Consider the following 24,149-nt stretch of genomic DNA (forward strand, 5'->3'; position numbering starts at 1 on the left):
TAGGAGGCAGGGATGAAGTTCTGGTGAAGAAGCAGTGCTTGGAGATCATGGGGTGGGGGTGGGGGTGACAGAGTTTGGTGCAAAAACCATCTTGCATGCTTGAGTAGAGCAACTCCAGGGCAGCAGGACTTCTTCAGTAATAGTTTACTGAGCTTTCAAAGCATACAGTTCTCACTGGGTCCCCAGCGAGGCACAAAACTTTGCTCCTGAGAGCAAATCCAGTTTCAGCAGTAAAATCATACAGCACACAGGATACCTAAGTCAGGCACACCAACCGGCAGAAGGGAGCAAGGGAGGAAAGAGGCTGGAAGGACGCAGGGCAATGGAGGTGTGTCTTTCGCTTCCTGTCGCCTGGGAGGGAAGTCAGCAACTCGGCATCTGCAGGGGCTTCACGAAGCAAAGCTTTCTTCTTTTTTTCAAAAAAATTATTCATTTTATAACACAAATAAAGAACACAAACAGAAAAACAAACAATGCAAACAGATTATTCTCTTATCCTTATTTTTCTAAACATTGTTAGGTGGGCTTCCCCAAGTCCCACCTATCTGATTTTCATTTTCATTTCACCTTTAGCAGTTTAAATATATCATAGTTTCTAACCATCTTTTTTTTTATCACACTTAAATTAACTTCACATTTTATCGCTTACAAATAATATTATTTTAAAATACACTATCTTCTACTTCTAACCCTACAGCCTATATGCACTACCAGAACTATTCTGAGATTTAAATATTAACATATTTTTTCAAATATTCCTTAAGCTTCTTCCAATCTTCTTCCAACATCTCTTCTCTCTCGTCTCGGAGTCTCCCAGTCAGTTTGGCAAATTCCATATAGTCCATCATCTTCATCTGCCATTCTTCGATAGTTGGTAAATCTTGTTTCTTCCAATTCCTTTTTCCCCAATTTATCCCAATCCACCATCATGATATTGTGCCCCACATCTCTGTCCCATTCAGTCATTACAGATTTCACTTGTTCATCTCTCGTATGCCATTCCAGCAATAAATTATACATCTTAGATAGGTATTTTGTTTTTGTATCTAATAATTCCATTTCTAGTTTGGATTTCTCTGTTTGAAAACCAATTTTCTTATCCATTTTAAACATTTCATTTATCTGGGTGTACTGGAACCAATCATCTACTTTATCTTTCAACGGATCATAAGATTTTAATCTAAATTGGTCCCCTACTTCCATCAAACTATCATTATACTTCAACCGTGTATCTTTCATATTCAACCTTTTATGGGTCTTAGCTTCCAATGATGATATCCATCTGGGTGTTTTCCTTTCTAGCAAATCCCTGTATCTTATCCAAACATCATCCAGAGATTTTCTAATTATATGATTTTTAAATCCTTTGTGAGCTTTTAGCTTGTCATACCATAAATATGCATGCCAACCAAATACATTATCAAAACCTTCCAAAACCAAAACATCCGTATCTTCCAATAAAAAGCATTGTTTCAGCCAGCAAAAGGCTGCAGCTTCAAAGTAAATCCTTAAATCTGGCAGGGAGAAACCCCCTCTCTCTTTTACATCTGTTAGTAATTTAAACTTAATTCTGGGTTTTCCCCCCTGCCAGATAAATTTAGATAATATCTTTTGCCATTCCTTAAAACAATTCAACTCATCAATGATAGGGAGTACTTGGAACAAAAATAGCACCTTAGGCGATACATTCATCTTTATCGCAGAAATTCAGCCCAACAAAGATAGTTTCAACCTTGTACAAATATCCAAATCTCTTTTGATATCTTTCCATAACTTTTCATAGTTGTCTTTGTACAAATGCATTTTTTGCAGTCATATTTACACCCAGGTATTTCACCTTTGTCACAAACTTCAGCCCTGTGGGTTCCTCTAAATTAAGTTTTTCATGTACTGTATCATTATTTCCCCCCCTAAAACTTTGGTTTTATTCTTATTCAATTTGAAACCTGCAACTTGTCCGAACTGTTGAATTATCTTCAGTGCTTTGATTGCACTGATCTCAGGGTCCTGTAAAGTCAATACCAAATCATCAGCAAAGACTTTTAACTTATATTGTTCAGTTCCCACTACTATGCCTTTAACTTCCTCATCATTCCTTATCATATTCAGCAGCACCTCTAGGACAGAAATAGAAAGCAGGGGGGGAGGAAGTGGGCACCCTTGCCTGGTTCCCTTCTCAATCCTAATTTCTTCTGAGACCACATTGTTATCCGATGAAGATTTATTGCTTTATTGTTTGGCGCCCAGCCATGCTTCCCCTGGGAGCCTCTGTAGATCGTAAAGCAATTAGCAGATAGCAAAGTTGCACAGCGGTCGTGTGTCGAAAGGGCAGTAAATCAGTCCCAAACGTTTCTTCTGTTCTAAAGTCTCTTTATTGGGAACAAATAGCATATTTACAATCCATAACAGCCATCAGTCTGTAGCTGCATTTTTCTGCGTCCTTCTCTCTCAGCTTGCAGCGAGGCAACAGAACTGCTTTCGCTTTCCACAAAGCTCACAGCATTCCAAAACTGCTTTCGTCACGTCCTGGCTTACTTCCCTTGTAAGCCCCACCTCTCTTTTTTTAAAAAAAATAATTTTTATTAATTTTACAACACAAACAAAAAACAAACAAACATAACACGACTTCCCCATACCTCCCCTTCACTGCATCCTTGTTTTAAAATTTTTTAGCAATCCTTCATCCATTTTTATATTTAATTCTCTTTAAAAATTTTCTTAATCTTAAATTTTTACAGCTGTAATTCTTTATATCAAATCCCTTGACATCTTAACATTCCGAAATTTTACAACAGTTTTTAAGATAAATTTTAAATTTTTCCCAGTCCTCTTCCACTGTCTCTCTCCTCTGGTCACGAATTCTGCCGGTCATCTCTGCCAGTCCCATAAATTCAGTCACCTTGGTCTGCCATTCTTCCAGAGTAGGTAGTTCTTTAGTCTTCCAATACTTTGCCAAGAGAATTCTTGCTGCTGTTGTTGCATACATAAAAAATGTTCTATCTTTCTTTGGAATCATTTGGCCTACCATGCCCAAGAGAAAAGCCTCCGGTTTCTTTACAAATGTCCACTTAAGGATTTTCTTAATTTCATTATAGATCATTTCCCAGTAGGCCTTAATCTTCGGGCAGGTCCACCAAAGATGATAAAAAGTTCCTTCGCATTCATTACACTTCCAACAGTTGTTATTGGGCAAATGATATATCTTTGCAAGCTTGACTGGGGTCATGTACCATCTATAGATCATTTTCATTATATTCTCTTTTAAGGCACTACATGCCGTGAATTTAATACCTGTGGTCCATAACTGCTCCCAGTCAGCAAACATAATATCATGACCAATGTCTTGTGCCCACTTAATCATAGCTGATTTGACCGTTTCATCCTGTGTGTTCCATTTTAGCAGCAAATTATACATTCTAGACAGATTCTTAGTATTGGGTTCTAACAATTCTGTTTCTAGCTTTGACCTCTCCTTCTGGAATCCTAGTTTCCTTGTAAGCCCCACCTCTCAGGCTCGAGGCATAGAAGGTTAACCCTTCACTACACCCAACAATTGTTAATTATAATTTTTGCTTTCTGATCCAAGTAAATTGCATTAATACCATTTAATTTTTTTTGACCGATCCCCATATTACACAAGTTCTGTTTCATAAAACTCCAAGAAACATTATCAAAGGCTTTCTCTGCATCAATAAAAATAAACATTGCTTTAGGATTCTTTTTTGCCCCCAATCTTTCCAGCACATTCCTAATATTATCTTTCATATGCCTCTCTGATAAAAAACCTGACTGATCTTTATGTATGTGCTTATTCAAAATCTTCTTCAATCTTGTAGCCAAAATATTTGCAAATATTTTATAATCCACATTCAACAAGGAAATTGGTCGCTGATTCCTTACTTGAGCTCTATCTGTATCTGCTTTGGGTATCAGAGTGATGAAGGCCTCTTTCCAGGACTCCGATGCTTTGTCCCCCTTTAATATTTTGTTACAAACATCCATCAATGGTTGTATCAGCCAATCCTTAAATATTTTATAATACTTGGAAGTTAAAGCATCAGGTCCCAGTGCTTTGCCTATTTTCATTTGGGCAATTGCCCCTTCAACTTTTTGTCTTGTAACCAGTTCATTTAGTAGGCTTGTTTTGTCCGCTGGAATTTTCTGCAATCCATTTTTGTCCAAAAAGTGTTCCATTTTATCCATTTTTCCTTTTTGTAAAGCTGCTTATAGTACTTTTGAAAACATTTTCTAATCTCTGTTGGGTTCTCAATATTCTTACCATCCTCCATAATATTAATTATTGTACTGTCCTTCTGTCCCCAAGCCAATAATTTTCTGCATTTATTTGCCGATGCAAAAGTCTTTTGTTTCATCAATATAATTTTCCATTCAATTTCTTGGTTTACTATTTGTGAAGACTAAGATTGTAATGCTTTAATTTCGAGGGATTCCCACCATCTGACGAAGAGGAGGAAGAAGAGGAAAGTGTCTATTGGGGAACACGAGGAACTGTGGGTTTGAGGGAGGACTGGAGGACGGTTTTTGAAGATACGGATGAGGAGGAGGGTAGTTTTCCAGGCTTCACCCCCGCCACTCTGGAGAAGGGTAAATTGGGGGTGGTCCAATCTTTCCCTTTAAACAGCTTCTACTCTTTGAGGGTTGATGGGTTTGTAGGGTGTCAACTGTTAAAGTTCTTCCTGTCCATGAGTCTGTAGATGTAGGATTCCACTAGGACTGAACCTCTACATACTTTCCTGACATTTATATGGTTTGTCTTTTGTGTGAGTTTGTTGACATAAATCAAGGCTTCCACTCTGACTGAAGCTCCTTCCACAGTCCATACATTTAAACAGTTTCTGCCCTGTGTGTCTGCTGATGTGTTCTAAGATTTCCATTCTGACTGAAGCTCTTTCCACACTCCATACATTTAAATCATTTCTTACTGATGTGAGTCTGTTGATGTACACTCAGGTTTCCACTATAATTGAAGCTCTTTCCACACTCCATACATTTAAATGGCTTCTCTCCTGTGTGAGTCTGTTGATGTTGTCTAAGGCCTGCATCGTAACTAAAGCTCTTTCCACACTCCATACATCTAAATGGTTTCTCACCTGTGTGAGTTTGATGGTGTGAAATTAGGTGCGCCTTTTGACTAAAGCTCTTTCCACACTCCATGCATTTAAATGGTTTCTCTCCTGTGTGAGTCCGTTGATGTTGTCTAATGCCTGCATTGTAACTAAAGCTCTTTCTACACACCATGCATTTAAATGGTTTCTCCCCTGTGTGAGTCCGTTGATGTGATCTAAGCTCTCCACTCTGACTGAAGCTGTTTCCACACTCCATACATGTATATGGTTTCTCCCCTGTATGAGTCCGTTGATGTATTCTAAGGTTTCCAATCTGAATGAAGCTCTTTCCACACTCCATACATCTAAATGGTTTCTCACCTGTGTGAGTTTGATGGTGTAAAATTAGGTGCGCATTTTGACTAAAGCTCTTTCCACACTCCATGCATTTAAATGGTTTCTCCCCTGTGTGAGTCCGTTGATGTTGTCTAAGGTTTGAACTGATACTGAAGCTCTTTCCACACTCCATACATTTAAATGGTTTCTCTCCTGTGTGAATATGCTCATGTTTTCTAAGGGTTCCACTATCACTAAAGCTCTTTCCACACTCCATGCATTTAAACGGTTTCTCCCCTGTATGTGTACGTTGATGTATTCTAAGGTTTCCAATCTGACTGAAGCTCTTCCCACACTCCATACATTCATATGGTTTCTCCCCTGTGTGAGTCCGTTGATGTGATCTAAGGGTTGTATTAGAACTGAAGCTCTTCCCACACTCCATACATTCATATGGTTTCTCCCCTGTGTGAGTCCGTTGATGTGATCTAAGGCCTGCATCGTAACTGAAGCTCTTCCCACACTCCATACATTCATATGGTTTCTCCCCTGTGTGAGTCCGTTGATGTGATCTAAGGCTTGTATTGGAACTGAAGCTCTTTCCACACTCCACACATTTATAAGGTTTCTCCCCTGTGTGAGTCCGTGCATGTAACTTAAGGTGTGCCATCTGACTGAAGTTCTTCCCACAGTCCATACATTCATATGGTTTCTCCCCTGTGTGAGTCCGTTGATGTGATCTAAGGGTTGCATTGGAACTGAAGCTCTTTCCACACTCCACACATTTAAATGGTTTCTCCCCTGTGTGAGTCCGTTGATGTATTCTAAGTGTATCTCTTCGTCGGAAACTCATCCTACACTCCATACATTCATATGGTTTCTCCTCTGTGTGAGTCCGTTGGTGTAATTTAAGTTGTCCACTCTCACTGAAGCTCTTCCCACACTCCCTGCATTTGAATCCTTTCTTACCCATGGGAGTCTGCTGATGTGTTCTAGGTTTTTCACTATCAGTGAAACTCTTTCCACACTTCAAATCCTTAAAAGGTTTCTCTCCTGTGAGTTTGTTGATGTGAGCTATGTGTGCTCATTCAGTGAAGCATATTCCACATTTCACACATTTCAATGTCTATTCCTAATGAAATGAAAGGTTCCCCGTCCCCTGGAATTCTGACATTCTTCTGTATCACCTTCTTCAGAGTGGGCAGAGAGGAAGTCCTTTTTGGATTTCAAGGAAAAGAACAAAGAGAAAAGAACAAATCAATCACCATTTGCCCCTTCTCTTATTTCAACATCTCCAACATTCCCCCGCTTCCTACCCATGTCCCCAATTTTTAGGAAATAATAATAATAATAATAATAATAATAATAATAATAATAGTAATAATTTATTATTTATACCCTGCCTGTCAGGGAACTGACATCAGAGCGAGAGGTGGAGGCAAGGCTCCAAAGCGATGCAGGAGAGGGGACCAGCAGGGGGGAAGGAATTCAGCGTAACACCAGTAGAGAAGGGAGGGAGATGGAGGATTCGGAGAGAGGTCTTCAAGACTCTTCACCCGAGACTAGTGGAGAGAGCATGGGCACGCCTCTGCCTACTCCTTCCTTGCGCAGAAGAGTCCCACGCAGGGAGAGTAGGCGGAGACCTGGCGTCAAACAGCTTCTATGCTGGAAGAGGTTCAAGAAACGCCCACTGACGGATTCTGCAAGCGACTGAACAGCCACGGAGTGAGGGCTGTCAGCCAAGGCATGGTTAGCCAGGCAATCTAGCCAAAAGTGATGGCAACTTATGCACAAGTAACCCCTTATAACCATTACAGCAATCCGTCAGTCCCTGAAGTTACTTGTGCACAGGCAGGGGACCATGAGTCAGACTGGAGGTGCCGGCACCGCGGAGCAAGCTGCGAGCGTGCAGGATCTGGTGGAAAGGAACCAGGATTTGGAACAGCGTCTAGCTCTGCTGACGGCGCGGCTGGACGAAAGGCGAGCTCAGGATGCGCAGGTCAGACCCACCCCCGTGGCAAGGAAGGTGCCTGGACTGGTACACAAGTTTGGGGGGAAGCCCCAGGACTATAACATGTTCCGAATGGAAATAGAGTACGCTTTGGAACTGCAGCATGATGACTTTGCTGATGATGCAGAGAGGGTGGCGTATATCGTGGGGCATCTGCAGGATGGGGCGCGTGAATGGGTCAGGCCCCTAATGGCCACGCAGAATGCTGCCATGAGGGACGTTCGGAAGTTCCTTCAGGCTTTGGACGCGATGTATTCAAGCCAAGTAGAACAGAGTGTGACCCAGTGGGAACTGATGATTGGCAAGCAGGGGGACCTATCAGTTAGAGACTATTGGTCCCGTTTTGCGATGTTAATGGAGTGGAACCTAAATTCCCCGCCTATACAAATGCTGTTTGAGGAGGGGTTGTCCCCAGCTGTGAAGGATGAGCTCTCCCGCGCGCAAAGCCCGCAATCTATGGACGAATTGACCAAAGCTGTGCTTGCGATAGGAGCAAGACAGGAAGCGCGCGCTTTGGAGAGGCGGGAAGGGAGAGGAGAGCGTTGCCCTGACTACCGCATTCCTGAGATGCCAAAGCAGCCTTCCCGGTCCGTTGAGCCAATGGAAATCGATGGAGCGCACGCGCGAGAGAGGTTTCAAACGCCAGCAAAGGACGCAAGAGGGAGGGAAAGGATGCCAAAAGCACCAAGAAGTGTTTCCTCTGCCAACAGCCAGGACACTTTGCCAGGGTTTGTCCACAAAGAAAGGCTTGGCAATGGATGGTGGGAGCCGCTGGTGGTGAGGAGGAGGGACCAGCACCCATCATAGACTGTCTCAGCAGCAAGAGGAAGTTCGTCTGGACCGAAAGTGCCCAACAATCCTTCGAAAGACTAAAGAAGGCGTTCGCTTCTGCACGTGGATCTACAGAAGCCAATGAGGCTGGAGACAGATGCATCGGATCGGGCCATTGGAGCGGTGTTGTTGCAGCCGGGGGGGGCAGCACGCCAGGAGACTGTGCGCCTTTTTCTCGCGGAAGCTGAGCAAGTCGGAACAAAACTACACGGTGTATGATCGCGAACTGCTTGCAATTTACACAGCCTTTCGGCAGTGGAGAAATCTGCTAGTAGGAGCCCAGCACAAGATCCAGGTGTGCACGGACCACAAGAACTTGGAATACTGGAGAACGGCTCGAGTTCTCAACCAGAGACAGATTCTATGGGCACAGGAGTTTTCCAGGTTCTTCTTCGAGATCCGGTACGTGCCGGGAGAAGAGAATGTGAGGGCAGACGCGCTGTCCAGGAAGCCGGAGTACACGGAAGGAGAAGGACCGCCGGAAGTGAGACACGTCTTCCCAGGGGAACGATGGGTGTGTGGGGGAGCGTTGGTTGGGAAACGAGAACTGACCAAGCTGATTCGCCAGGACGAATTCGCTCAAACCAGAATCAGGGAACTCAGGGAAGCGAGGGGAGACCCGGGAGGCTTTGAGGAAAGGGACGGGCTGCTGTACTACAAGGGGGCGATGTACGTACCAGGGGAGACCTTGAGGGAAGGGGTGCTCAAACAGCTTCACGACAACCCAACAGCGGGGCACTTTGGTCAACACAAAACTATGTTGCTGGTTACCAGGGAGTTCTGGTGGCCAAGGGTGAGGGAAGATGTACGAGAGTATGTACGTGGGTGTGACCGCTGTCAACGGGCTAAAGGGGAGAGGGCTGCCCCGGCAGGGTTGCTGGAACCCTTACCCACACTGGGAAGACCCTGGGAGGTGGTATCTATCGATTTTATGACAGATTTGCCCAAGTCTAGAGGGAAGACAGCAGTCATGGTAGTAGTGGATCTGCTAACCAAAATGTGCCACTTCATAGCTTGCTCACATGCAGTAACGGCAGAGGAAACGGCCAGGTTGTTTGTTGACCACATCTTCAGACTGCATGGAGCTCCTTCGAGGGTCATCTCAGATCGCGGGAAACAATTTACCTCGAGGTTCTGGAGGAGGCTCATGAACTTATTGCAGGTGGAGGTGGGATTCTCGACAGCGAGACACCCGGAGACCAACAGGCAAGCAGAGAGAGCGAACAGTATTTTACAGCAATACCTGCACTGCTACATCAACGAGAGACAGAACAATTGGGTAGAGAGACTAGCGCTGGCAGAATTTGCGTACAATAACGCTGAGCATGTGTCTATGGGGATGAGCCGTTCATGGCTCATTATGGGTGTCACCCCAGGGTCTTTCCCGGGAGGGGGGAGGAAGGGGGAGCATGCCTGCAGCAGAACAGTTTGTGGAAGAAATGGAGGCCCTGCACCAGCAACTTAAGATGAACTTGGAAAGGGCCAAGGAAGTTTACAAGAGGGAAGCAGACAGGTGTCGCCGGGAAGGGGAGATTATAAGGGTGGGGGACCGGGTGTGGTTGTCCACCCAAGGGCTATCCTTTAAGGGAGGGTGCAAGAAGCTATGGCCAAAACGGCTAGGACCCTTTGAGGTAACGCAGCAATTGAACCCTGTGGCATTCAGGCTCAAGTTGCCAGACAGCATGAAAATCCACCCGGTGTTTCATAGGTCCCTACTCTCACTGTACAGGGGGGAACGGGAGTTACGGGGGGAAGGGGGAGAAGGCTTCACACACCCACAAGTAGAGGAGACGGAACACCGCAACCAGGCGCTGGAGATCCTAGATTCGTGGTGGTGGGGGCGGCAGGTGGAGTACCTGGTAGCTTGGGAAGGGGAGCCCGAGTCAGAAAACACGTGGGTTCCCGCGGGGGAGACAGATGATGGATATCTGGTGGAGGAGTTCCACGACAGGTATCCGGGTAAGCCCAAACCAATAGAGAGATTCTGGGAGGAGCAATTTGGGACCTCAAACAAGGAAGAGGATTTTGTGTGTTTTCCTGCTTCCGAAGAGGAAGGAGGAGAAACATCAGAGGAGGAGGAATTGGACTGGGAAGCCCGTCCCGAGCGAAGAAATTGGAGCGGGTGGGAAGCGGGGTTTGAGTCCTTGGAGGATGACGGCAGCTCCTTCCGGGGATTCCCTGCATCATCGGCCGAAGAGAGAGACGAAGTTACGTCACAGGGTCGGGCCGGGGGTGGAGGGGGTCCTGGGAGGGAGGTGGATGTCAGGGAACTGACATCAGAGCGAGAGGTGGAGGCAAGGCTCCAAAGCGATGCAGGAGAGGGGACCAGCAGGGGGGAAGGAATTCAGCGTAACACCAGTAGAGAAGGGAGATGGAGGATTCGGAGAGAGGTCTCCAAGACTCTTCACCCGAGGCCAGTGGAGAGAGCACGGGCACGCCTCTGCCTACTCCTTCCTTGTGCAGAAGAGTCCCACACAGGGAGAGTAGGCGGAGACTTGGCGTCAAACAGCTTTTATGCTGGAAGAGGTTCAAGAAACGCCCACTGACAGATTCTGCAAGCGACTGAACGGCCACGGAGTGAGGGCTGTCAGCCAAGGCATGGTTAGCCAGGCAATCTAGCCAAAAGTGACGGCAACTTATGCACAAGTAACCCCTTATAACCATTACATTGCCCATCTGGCTGGGCTTCCACAGCCACTCTGGGCAGCTTCCAGAAAAACATTAAAATACTGTAATACATCAAACATTAAAAGCCTCCCTAAACAGGGCTGCCTTCAGATGTCTTCTAAAAGTCTGGTAGTTGTTTATCTCTTTGACATCTGGTGGGAGGGCGTTCCACAGGGAGGGTGCCACTACTGAGAAGGCCCTCTCCCTGGTTCCCTGTAACTTGGCTTCTCACAGTGAGGGAACCGCCAGAAGGCCCTCGGTACTGGACATCAGTGCCCAGGTAGAATGATGGGGGTGGAAATGCTCTTTCAGAGTCAGTGTGGTGTAGTGGTTAAGAGCGGTAGTCTTGTAATCTGGGGAACCAGGTTTGATTCCCCGCTCCTCCACATGCAGCTGCTGGGTGACCTTGGGCTAGTCACACTTCTTTGAAGTCTCTCAGCCCCACTCACCTCACAGAGTGTTTGTTGTGGGGGAGGAAGGGAAAGGAGAATATTAGCCGCTTTGAAACTCCTGAAGGGGAGTGAAAGGCGGGGTATCAAATTCAAACTCTTCTTCTTCTTTCAGATATACTGGACAGAGGCCACTTAGGGCTTTAAAGTTCAGCACCAACACTTTGAATTGTGCTCGGAAACGTACTGGGAGCCAATGTAGGTCTTTCACGACTGGTGTTATGTGGTCTCCGCGGCCGCTCCCAGTCCTCAGTGTAGCTGCTGCATTCTGGATTAGTTGTAGTTTCCGGGTCACCTTCAAAGGTAGCCCTACATATAGTGCATTGCAGTAGTCCAAGTGGGAGATAACCAGAGCATGCACCACTCTGGCAAGGCAGTCCACAGGCAGATAGGGTCTCAGCCTGCGTACCAGATAGAGCTGGTAGACAGCTGCCCTGGACACAGAATTGACCTCCACCTCCATGGACAGCTGTGAGTCCAAAATGACTCCCAGGCTACGCACCTGGTCCTTCAGGGGCACAGTTACCCCATTCAGGACCAGGGAATCCTCCACACCTGCCCACCTCCTGTCCCCCAAAAGCAGTACTTCTATCTTGGCAGGATTCAACCTCAATCTGTTAGCCGCCATCCATCCTCCAACTGCCTCCAGACACGCACACAGGACCTTCACTGTCTCTGATTTGAAGCTGGGTATAATCCGCATATGGATGAACACTCAGCCCAACCCCCCTGATGATCTCTCCCAGCGACTTCATGTAGATGTTGAAAAGCATGGGGGGAGAGGACAGAACCCTGAGGCACCCCACATGTGAGAGCCTAGGGGTCTGAACACTCATCCCCCCCGACCACTTTCTGAACACGGCCCAGGAGGAAGGAGCGGAACCACTGTATGACAGTGCCCCCAGCTCCCTCAAGACGGTCCAGAAGGATGTCATGGTCGATTGTATCAAATGCCGCTGAGAGATCCAGCAGAACTAGGAAACAGCTCTCACCTTTGTCCCTAGCCCGGAGATCATCGACCAGTGCGACCAAGGCAGTTTCAGTCCCATGATGAGGCCTGAATCCTGACTGGAAGGGATCCAAATGGTCCGCTTCTTCCAGGCATGCCTGAAGTTGTTCAGCAACCACTCGCTCAATCACCTTGCCCAAGAATGGAAGATTTGAGACTGGGTGATAGTTGGGCATCGTAGTCGCATCTAAAAATGGTTTTTTAAGAAGCAGCTTAATAACCGCCTCTTTCAGCGGGTCTGGGAAGGCTCCCTCATGGAGGGAAGCATTCACCACCCCACAAAGCCCATCGCCCAACCCTTCCCAGCTAGCTTTTATAAGCCAGGATGGGCAAGGATCAAGGAGACAAGTGGTTGGTTTCACTTGTCCAAGCAGCCTGTCCACATCCTCGGAGGTAACAGATTGGAATTGATCCCACACAACTTGACTAGACAGACCCTAGCACTCTCCCGCCCCGGCCCTGCTCCCACGGTGGAGTCTACCTCTTCTCGAAGCTGAGCGACTTTATCTGCAAAAAACTTTGCAAAATCATTGCAGGAGATCATGTGGCCCGTACTGAGCCCTTACGGAGCAGGTGGTTCCGCTAAATTGCAAACCACCTGAAAAAGTGTCCTGCTGCTGTTTTCTGCAGCTGCAATAGAGGTGGTGAAGAAAGTAGTCTTCGCCGTTGCTACCGCCACTTGGTAGGCTCAACATTCAGCTCTAACCCGTGTTCGCTCAGCTACAGAATGGGTCATCCGCCACCGGTGCTCTAGCCGTCTCAACAATTGTTCCATTGCCCTCAGATCCGTGGAAAACCACGGGGCTGTCCGGGCTCCATGCAGTCGGAGAGGGCGCTTTGGAGCCAAACAGACTTCCGGGTTAGTGCCAACGACTAATGGCGGATTCCCTCTGAGCTCCGGAGGGTTCAGCTCCACGGGATCGGGTCCTGCCACTACGGAAAGCAGGGACCCTTGAGAATCTCAGGCGGGTGAAGCCTGTGAGCGTGGGGACTCAGCGGGCACCATTCACACCCCTGAACTGCAAAAGAGCCTTTTTAAAGGCTTTGGAACGGGACGGAGTGAGCGGCGCGGTGCTGAGAGTCGACTGCTTCTTCCGTGGAGTGAAGCCACGCAGCTGTTGTCGTAGAGCGCTGACTTTTTCCTGAGCAATTGGACTTTAAAGCAGCTACCCGTGAGTAGGTTTACTGAATTAATTGGAGGAATAAATTGAATAAATTCGGCACCGAAACGGGAAGGTATAAACAGGAAGTCTGCCTTCCCTGCTTGTAGATTGATCAAAGCAAAGAGACTGTAAAGCGGAAACCTTGAAAGACGTTTTGCAAAGATTTAAAATCCAACACCAAAAAGTGGTTTCCCCTCCAGTTTGCAGGAGCAGAGGGGGAAAGATTTGAACTTTTTAACCTGCATGAAAAGGGGGAAAGAAAGTTATATCCGCTGCCTCAAAAACCTGGGAACGGACTGCCTTTAGATAGGGAAAGCCGATCAGTGGGAAGCCTGCCCCAAACTAGAGTAAAAGTTAAAGACTTTCGAACCAGCTGTGCGAGAGAGATACAGTGTTTCTGGACTTCTCCTGATTTTAAAGTAACTTTCTTTTGACTTTAAAATAACTTTCAGGGACATTGAAACTGTGGCTTTTAAGTGATTGGAGGGACTTATAAGGTTCACATTTGTTTCTAAAGAGTTGCGAACTGAAGCTGTCCCCCTAGAGGAACATTGACATTGTTGCAACAATAAGTAAGCCACTGGAAAATTCCTCTCCAAAACAAATCTTTCAGGCGTGGGATTGACCTTGGACTCTCATGAGAGTGTTATGGCAAATGAGAAAGGAAAGTTAGAGCTGGCACTAGGTCCGGCAAACAATACCGGGCTGATATCACATATCATCGAAGGGCCTCAACATCTGGAGCATCAGGCACATCAGGAGCTGCTGCTTTGCAAACTAAATCAAAAGTTATGTCGTCTGAAGATGTATCGGCTCAGGCACTTGGTAAAATTAATGAATCTTTGGAAAATTTAGCAAAACAAGTAGCAGAGACAAACAAACAAGTGGCTGAGACAAATAAACAGGTGGCTGAGGCTTCAGCAAAAATTGATTTGAACATTACAAGTATTAATGACTTGGGAAAGAAGGTGAATTCTAATACACAGTCTATCAAAAAATTAATTGAGGAATCGGCCACGACCCGAAAAGTAGCTGAGGAAGCAAAAGAAATTGCAACTGCCGCCCAGGAGAAGATACTACCAGAATATAAGAAACTGGAGGACCACGGCCTGACACTGTCTATGATCAAACTACAAGGGAAGGAGAGGAATTTGAGAATTAGAGCGGTACCTGAAAGTGAGAAGGATAACTTGGCGGACTTTCTTACAAAGGAATTTACAGACTTTTGGCAACAGGACTTGGGGAAGGAAGAATTTAAGATAGTGAGTGCATTTAGAATTGGAAAACAACAGAGAAAGAACAAGGCAAGAGACTGTTTGATTACTTTTCGAACAAAAGAAGAAAGAGACAAAATTTTAAATTTGCACTACCAAAGAACCTTGGAAATTGAAGATTCATTTGTGGAGATCTTCAAGGACATTCCGAAACATATTCTGGACATAAGGACCAACTACAGAGATCTAGTCGTCCTACTGAGGAGAAATAGAATACCCTTCAGGTGGAAATTTCCCCAAGGCCTATCTTTCAAATATAAAGAAAGGAAAATACGAATAAGAACAGTGAATGATAAAGACAAGTTTTTGAAAGATCACGAAGAAGACCTACAGAAAGAAGCGGAATCCGGAGAAGACCCAAGAACACTGGAAAAAGGAATACTAGACATAGCAAACTTATCATTTGGACTCCTTGGTCCAGGGTAAGAGACACCACCGACAGAACAAGAACAGCTATTTGGAGCAGTTGGAGGTAAAGCGAAGTAACCCCACCATGGTCTTAATTCCCCTCGGAAGAGAAAAAGTGTGTTCCATATATTAAAAAAAGGATGCCTTCCATAGTTCCAGTTACAGATAGGTAGCCGTCTTGGTCTGCCATAGTCAAAACAAAAAAATCCTTCCAGTAGCACCTTAAAGACCAACTGAGTTAGTTCTAGGTATAAGCTTTCGTGTGCATGCACACTTCTTCAGATACACTGAAGCAGAAGTCACCAGACCCTTCTATATAGTGAGAAGGTGGGGAGGGGTATTACTCAGAAGGGTGGTGGGAATGGGTGATTGGCAGATAGCTGTGATGAGCCTGTTGACGACTCTTAACGACTGCAATAGGTCTTACAGGAAAAAGCAAGGGGTGAGAAGGTGAAAAATGGCTTTGTCATGTATAATGAGATAAGAATCCAATGTCTTTGTTCAGACCAGGTCTCTCCATGGTTTTAAGTTTGGTAATAAGTTGCAATTCAGCAGCTTCTCTTTCCAGTCTATTTCTGAAATTCCTTTGTAATAGAACAGCTACTTTGAGATCTTGTATAGAATGTCCTGGGAGATTGAAGTGTTCTCCTACTGGTTTCTCTGTCTTGTGATTCCTGATGTCAGATTTATGTCCGTTTATCTTTTGGCGTAAGGTTTGGCCTGTTTGTCCAATATAGAGAGCTGAAGGACACTGTTGGCATTTGATGGCATACACAATGTTAGACGATGAGCAATTAAATAGTCCCGAGATGGTATGTGTGATGTTGTTGGGGCCAGTAATGGTGTTGTCCGGGTGTATGTGGCAGCAAAGTTGGCATCTGGGTTTATTGCAGGCTCTGGTGCCAGTGTCCGTGTTAAGTCTGGTTGTAGTATTATTGTGGGTATCTGCCAATCACCCATTCCCACCACCCTTCTGAGTAATACCCCTCCCCACCTTCTCACTATATAGAAGGGTCTGGTGACTTCTGTTTCAGTGTATCTGAAGAAGTGTGCATGCACACGAAAGCTCATACCAAGAACTGACTTAGTTGGTCTTTAAGGTGCTACTGGAAGGAATTTTTTGTTTTTTAAAAAAGAACAATTGGACTTGATTTGCCTACAAGAAACACATGTAATAGGAAATTACTTATTAACAAGAGATTGGGACAAGAGTTTATTTCATCTGACAAAGTTTAAAAAAGAGGAGTGGTGATATATGCAAAGGAGAGACTTTTACCAAAATTAATCTTCAAAGATGAGCAAGGAAGATATTTGGCAATTGAAATTCAATTGCAAGGAGAGAAATTTTTGATAGTAGGAATTTACGCACCGAACGAGGGGAAATCTGAATTTTTTAAGAAGTTGCATGAGACCCTACTGGACCATCTAGACTACAATTTGATTTTGATGGGGGACATGAATGGAGTAGTATCTACAAACATGGACAAGGCACAATCATAGAATCATAGAATCATAGAGTTGGAAGAGACCACAAGGGCCATCGAGTCCAACCCCCTGCCAAGCAGGAAACACCATCAGAGTACTCCTGACATATGGTCGTCAAGCCTCTGCTTAAAGACCTCCAAAGAAGGAGACTCCACCACACTCCTTGGCAGCAAATTCCACTCTCGAACAGCTCTTACTGTCAGGAAGTTCTTCCTAATGTTTAGGTGGAATCTTCTTTCTTGTAGTTTGGAACCATTGCTCCGTGTCCGCTTCTCTGGAGCAGCAGAAAACAACCTTTCTCCCTCCTCTATGTGACATCCTTTTATATATTTGAACATGGCTATCATATCACCCCTTAACTTCCTCTTCTCCAGGCTAAACATGCCCAGCTCCCTTAGCCGTTCCTCATAAGGCATCGTTTCCAGGCCTTTGACCATTTTGGTTGCCCTCCTCTGGACACGTTCCAGTTTGTCAGTATCCTTCTTGAACTGTGGTGCCCAGAACTGGACACAGTACTCCAGGTGAGGTCTGACCAGAGCAGAATACAGTGGCGCTATTACTTCCCTTGATCTAGATGCTATACTCCTATTGATGCAGCCCAGAATTGCATTGGCTTTTTTAGCTGCCGCGTCACAATGTTGGCTCATGTCAAGTTTGTGGTCAACCAAGACTCCTAGATCCTTTTCACATGTACTGCTCTCAAGCCAGGTGTCACCCATCTTGTATTTGTGCCTCTCATTTTTTTTGCCCAAGTGCAATACTTTACATTTCTCCCTGTTAAAATTCATCTTGTTTGTTTTGGCCCAGTTCTCTAATCTGTCAAGGTCGTTTTGAAGTGTGATCCTGTCCTCTGGGGTGTTAGCCACCCCTCCCAGTTTGGTGTCATCTGCAAATTTGATCAGGATGCCCTTGAGTCCATCATCCAAGTCGTTGATAAAGATGTTGAATAAGACCGGGCCCAAGACAGAACCCTGTGGCACCCCACTAGTCACTCTTCTCCAGGATGAAGAGGAACCATTGATGAGCACCCTTTGGGTTCGGTCAGTCAGCCAGTTACAAATCCACTGAGTGGTAGCATAGTCAAGACCGCATTTTACCAGCTTCTTTACAAGAATATCATGGGGCACCTTGTCAAATGCCTTGCTGAAATCAAGGTAGACTACATCCACTGCGTTCCCTTCATCTACCAGACTTGTAATTCTGTCAAAAAACGAGATCAGGTTAGTCTGACATGACTTATTTTTCAGAAATACATGCTGACTATTGGTGATCACAGTATTCCTTTCTAGGTCTCACAGACTGTTTGCTTAATGATCTGCTCCAGAATCTTCCCTGGTATTGATGTCAGACTGACTGGGCGGTAATTATTTGGGTCCTCTCTTTCCCCCTTTTTGAAAATAGGGACAACATTTGCCCTCCTCCAGTCTGCCGGGACTTCGCCTGTTCTCCAGGAATTCTCAAAGATGACTGCCAGTGGTTCTGAGATCACATCTGCCAGTTCTTTTAATACTCTTGGATGCAGTTCATCTGGCCCTGGAGACTTGAATACATCTAAACTAGCCAAATATTCTTGTACTATGTCCTTAGTTATTCTGGGCTGTGTTTCCTCTGCTGAATCATTTGCTCCAAATTCTTCAGGTCGGGCATTGTTTTCTTTATCGGAGAAGACTGAGGCCAAGAAGGCATTGAGGAGTTCAGCCCTTTCTGTATCCCCTGTTTGCATTTCACCATCTTCTCCTCTGAATGACCCCACTGTTTCTTTGTTCTTCCTTTTGCTACGAACATACCCATAAAAGCCTTTTTGTTGCTTTTAACCTCTCTAGCAAGCCTGAGTTCATTCTGTGCTTTAGCTTTTCTGACTTTGTGTCTACACGTGCTGGCTATTTGTTTGAATTCCTCTTTGGTGGTTTCCCCCTTTTCCATTTTTTGTACACATCCTTTTTAAATCTTAACTCAGTTAAAAGTTCTTTAGATAGCCACCCTGGCTTCTTTAGGCACCTTCCATGTTTCCGTCTCATTGGTATTGCCTGAAGTTGTGCTTTTACTATCTCCCTCTTAACAAACTCCCAGCCATCATGAACTCCCTTTCCTTTTAGTATTACTGTCCATGGGATCTCACCCAGCACTTCCCTAAGTTTTATGAAGTCGGCTTTCTTAAAGTCAAGAAATTGAGTCCTAGTATGCCTGGCTGCTCCTTTCCGCTGTATAGTAAACTTCAGAAGAGCATGATCACTCGCGCCTAATGATCCTTCCACTTTTACCCCACTAACCAGGTCATCAACATTGGTTAGGACCAGATCTAAAATGGCTGTTCCTCTTGTTGCTTCTCCCACTTTCTGGACAATGAAGTTGTCTGCAAGGCCAGTGAGGAATCTGTTTGACCTTATGCTCTTGGCTGAGTTTGACATCCAGCAAATATCTGGGTAATTGAAGTCCCCCATTACTACTATCTCCCTTCCTTTTGCATGCTTGGCCATCTGTTCCAGGAAGGCATCATCTATGTCCTCCGTTTGGCTTGGGGATCTATAGTAAACTCCCACAGTGAGGTCCCTGTTATTCTTCTCTCCCTTAATTTTGACCCAAATGCTCTCACTTTGGCTTTGAGGTTCTAAATCTTGGATCTCTTCACAGGTATACACATCCCTGACATATAACGCCACTCCTCCTCCTTTCTTGTCTGGTCTGTTTCTCTGAAATAGATTGTATCCCTCCATTATTACATTCCAGTCGTGGGACTTATCCCACTAGGTTTCAGTGATGCCTATTATGTCATATTTAGTTTGCTGTACCAAGAGCTCAAGCTCATCTTGTTTATTACCCATGCTTTGCGCATTAGTGTACAGACACTGAAGTCCATTAATCGTTCCCCCGTGTCTCTTATTTAAGGATTTTTTCCTCCCATCACTAGGTCTGCGTGCTGTTTGCTCCATTCGGTCTATGACATTTGGATGATCATCTTCATCAATTGATAGACTCCTACCTTCAGGAGCACTGTCTCCTTCCCCCACATTAGTCAGTTTAAAGCCCTCCTGATGAGGTTTCTGAGATTTTTGGCAAAAACATTCCGCCCAACCGTTGTGAGGTGCAGCCCATCGCTTGCCAGAAGTCCATCTTCAAGAAACTGCAGTCCATGATCTAAGAATCCAAACCGTTCCTGTTTACACCATTTGCGAAGCCAGTTGTTCACTTCCACTATTTTTCTCTCTCTCCCTGGGCCACGTCGTTCAACTGGGAGGACAGATGAGATGACAATTTGTGCATTTAATTGCTACAATTTCCTGCCCAGAGCCTCATAGTCTCTTTTGATCTTCTGGAGGCTATTGCTTGCAGTGTCATTGGTTCCCACATGAACCAAGAGGAAGGGGTATTTGTCAGTGGGTTTTATGATTCCTTGCAGTCGTTCAGTTACATCTTGGATCTTAGCCCCGGGGAGACAGCACACTTCCTGAGACATCTTGTCAGGCCCACAGATCACTGCTTCTGTTCCCCTCAGTAGGGAATCCCCTATCACCACTACACGCCTCCTTTTAGGTTTGGTCGGGGTTCTTCCGTGAGCTGTCCGTTCCAAGGTCGCCTGCACGTTCCCTGAGGACTGACTTTGCTGCTCGTCTTCATATACCTGATCGACTGTAATGAGGGAGAGATCATCAAATGGAGTCTGCTAAAGACAGGTAGTCACCAAAGATGGTAGACTACCAAAAACATTTTTTGAAATGACTGATAATATGGATTTGGTGGACATTTGGAGAATAAGGAACCCTCTGGGAAGAGAGGGAACCTTCTTTTCTGAAACCAAGATGACATGGACTAGAATTGACCAAATATGGGTAACTAGAGGAATGGCACCAAAGATAAAAAAAGTGTAAATCTGCCCCAAAACTTGCTCCGACCATAATGCTGTAAGGATGGAAATGAAACAAATAGCAACTGGCTCTTCAGATGGAGGATGAATGACACCTTATTTAGAGATGAAGAAGTTTACAAAAAGGCCCCCAAAACCTTGAGAGACTATTTTGAAATAAATATGAATACTGAGGTCGAAAAAAGAGTAATCTGGGACGCAAGTAAAGCCGTTATGAGAGGGTTTCTGATACAACAGAATGCAATAAAGAAGAGAAGTCAAAATGAGAGGAAAGATAAAATTTTGGAGAAAATAAAAGAAGGGGAGAAGAAATTGAGAGTAAAACCAAAGTCGCAGGAGATCTTGAGAGAAATAAAATTATATCAAACACAATATATGGAATTGATGAATCAAGAAATAGAATGGAAAATTAAACAAATGAGACAAAAGACATTTGAATCAGCGAATAAATGTGGGAAACTGTTGGCTTGGCAAATGAGAAAAAGACAAAAACTAAACACTATTACAAACTTAGAAGTGGAAGGAAAAAACATACATAACCCAACTGAGATTAGAAATTGCTTCCAGAAGTATTTTAAACAATTAAACTCACAAGGGCCACAGAAAGAAATGGACATAGAACGATTTTTAAAGACAAATGGATTACAAAAAAATCTCTCAAGAAAGTAAATTGATGTTGAACTATAAAATATCAGAACAGGAAGAAGAAGGTGCCATTCAAAATATGCGATTGGGCAAGTCTCCAGGACCGGATGGGCTGACTTCCAGGTACTACAAATCTTTGAAGGAGTGCTTATTACAGCCTTTGAAGGAAGTCTGCAATGAAATTATGGAAGGGAAAAGGGCGCCAGAGTCGTGGAAAGAGGCATATATCACACTTATACTGAAAACAGAGACCGAAAAGACTCAGCTTAAAAACTACCGCCCCATATCCACATTGTAATGTGGATTACAAAATTTTTGCTGACATTTTGGCCAAAAGATTGAAAAAAGTATTGGTGGAAGAGATTCATAAAGACCAAGCGGGCTTTCTCCCGGGAAGACATTTGTCTGACAATTTGAGGAATATAATCGATATCTTGGAAAAATTAGAAGTGAATATAAATACTAAAGCAGATTTGATATTCGTGGATGCGGAGAAAGCTTTTGACAACATCTCTTGGAGTTTTATGAAAAAGAATCTACAGGGGATGTGGGTAGGACAAGGCTTTGAAAATGGTATAGGTGCAATATATTCTGAACAGAAAGCTAAATTAATTGTAAATAATGTGGTTACGGAAGAATTTAAGATAGAAAAAGGGACACGACAGGGGTACCCAATTTCCCCATTGCTTTTTATATCGGTCCTGCAGGTCCTGCTGAACATGATTAGAAGGGACCGGTTGGTTAAAGGTATATAGGTTGGAGTTAAACAGTACAAACTGAGAGCATTTGCAATGATTTGGTTTTGACGTTACAGGAGCCAGAATCTAGTGCTAAAAGGGTTTTAGACTTAATTCAAGAATTTGGTCGTGGCAGGATTTAAATTGAACAAGTCAAAAATTAAGGTCTTAGAGAAAAATTTAACACCAATTGAAAAAGAAAGGTTGCAGAATGAGACAGGTTTGACTGTGGTTAAGAAAGTGAAATATTTGGGGATTAATATGACAGCAAAAAATGTGAACTTATTTAAAGATAATTATGAAAAATGTTGGATGGAAGTGAAAAAAGATTTAGAAATTTGGTCGAACTTGAAGCTTTCCTTGTTGGGTCAAATTGCAGCTAAAAAAATGAATGTACTGCCTAGAATATTGTTTTTGTTTCAAACATTGCAAATTGTGGACAAGATGGACTGTTTCAAGAAGTGGCAGAACGATATCTCTAGATTTGTCTGGCAGGGCAAGAAACCCAGAATAAAATTTAAGATATTAACTGACGCAAAGGAAAGGGGGGGGATTTGCCCTGCCAGACTTTAAACTTTACTATGAATCAGCAACATTTTGCTGGTTGAAAGATTGGCTGCTTCTTGAGAATACAGACATTTTGGATTTAGAAGGTTTTAACAATGTTTTTGGGTGGCACGCATATTTGTGGTACAACAAGGTTAAAGCACATAAAGCATTAAAAATCATATTGTCAGGAAAGCATTGTTTAATGTTTGGATAAGATATAAAGACTTATTGGAAAACAAAACCCCAAGGTGGTTGTCGCCAATGGAAGCAAAGGCTTTGAAAATACTCAATATGGAGGCCAAATGGCGGAAATATTGGGAAATATTGGAACAAGAAGGAGACAAATTGAAATTGCAGAGCCTTGAGAAATTAAAAGACAAAGTGTGAGACTGGCTTCATTATCATCAGATAATGGAGGCTTTTAAATTGGATAGGAAAATTGGCTTCCAGGTGGAAAAATCAAAATTGGAAACAGAATTGTTAGATCCTAAAACTAAGAATTTGTCAAGGATGTATAACTTGCTGTTGAAATGGAATACTCAAGATGAAACGGTGAAGTCTGTTATGATTAAATGGGCACAAGATGTTGAACATAACATTATGTTTGCTGACTGGGAACAGTTGTGGACCACAGGTATGAAATTTATGGCATGTAATGCCTTAAGAGAGAATATTATGAAAATCATATATAGGTGGTACATGACCCCAGTCAAGCTTGCAAAAATTTATCATTTGCCCGATAATAAATGTTGGAAATGTAAAGAAACTGAAGGAACATTCTTTCACCTTTGGTGGACGGGCCCAAGGATTAAGGCTTTCTGGGAAATGATCTATAATGAATTGAAAAAGGTATTTAAGTATACCTTTCTGAAGAAACCAGAGGCCTTTCTCCTGGGCATGGTCGGCCAATTGGTGCCAAAGAAGGACAGAACATTTTTTATGTATGCAACAACAGCAGCAAGAATACTCAATGCGAAGTACTGGAAGACACAAGATTTACCTACTCTGGAAGAATGGCAGATGAAGGTGATAGACTATATGGGACTAGCAGAAATGACTGGCAGAATCCGAGACCAGGGAAAAGAGTCGGCAGAAGATTGGAAGAAATTTAAGGACTATCTACACTTCCGGGTTGGCGCCATCGGCGAATGGCGGAGTTCCTCTGACTGGAGGAACGGGCTCCGTGAAAATTGGGTCTTCCCACCGCGGCGAAGGTGGGGACCCGCTAGAAACCCCAGGTGGAGGAGCCTGGGGACGTGGGGTTCGGCGGAGCACCGAGAGCACCTCCCCTACTCGCCGGGAAACCCTTTTTTTGGGCTCCGGAGTGAAGTGGCGTGAGCAGCGTGGTGCAAACGAACCGACTGCTACTTTCACGGAGGGAAGCCGCATAGCCATCGACGGAGAGCGCCGGCTTTTTCCTGATGACATTTGGACTCTAAACAAGTACCCGTGAGTAAAAACGGAGGATTGGATTAAGGAAAAATAATATTTTGAATTAGGTACAAAGCGGGAAGGTATAAAAAGGAAGTCTGCCTCCCCTTTTTTGTAAACAGACTGAAGCAAAGATCGTATAAACTAATTAGCCTTGAATTTGATTCAAAGATTGAAATTTCTGGCACTTATGACCATTAAAACCCCCTTGACGGCAGGAGGAAAG

The 24,149-nt window shown here is 44.3% G+C and overlaps 2 protein-coding genes across 9 annotated transcripts in view; both read right to left on the reverse strand.

Moving 5' to 3' along the window:
- LOC309351923 (uncharacterized protein) overlaps positions 1 to 24,149 on the reverse strand; it is a 102,536-nt gene that overhangs the window by 27,846 nt on the left and 50,541 nt on the right. The window lies entirely within an intron of this gene.
- Positions 4,629 to 24,149, reverse strand: part of LOC309351883 (uncharacterized protein) — a 140,825-nt gene continuing 121,304 nt past the window's right edge. For all 8 annotated transcript variants that reach the window (XM_081880033.1, XM_081880035.1, XM_081880039.1 and 5 more), the window contains one exon: positions 4,629 to 6,617. In XM_081880033.1, coding sequence (XP_081736159.1) covers positions 4,933 to 6,375 — 1,443 coding nt within the window. In that variant the 5' untranslated portion in view covers positions 6,376 to 6,617 and the 3' untranslated portion in view covers positions 4,629 to 4,932. The remainder of the gene's footprint in view (positions 6,618 to 24,149) is intronic.

The sequence above is a fragment of the Podarcis erhardii genome, assembly GCF_964252035.2.
Source record: "Podarcis erhardii genome assembly, chromosome: 10".
NCBI lineage: Eukaryota > Metazoa > Chordata > Lepidosauria > Squamata > Lacertidae > Podarcis > Podarcis erhardii.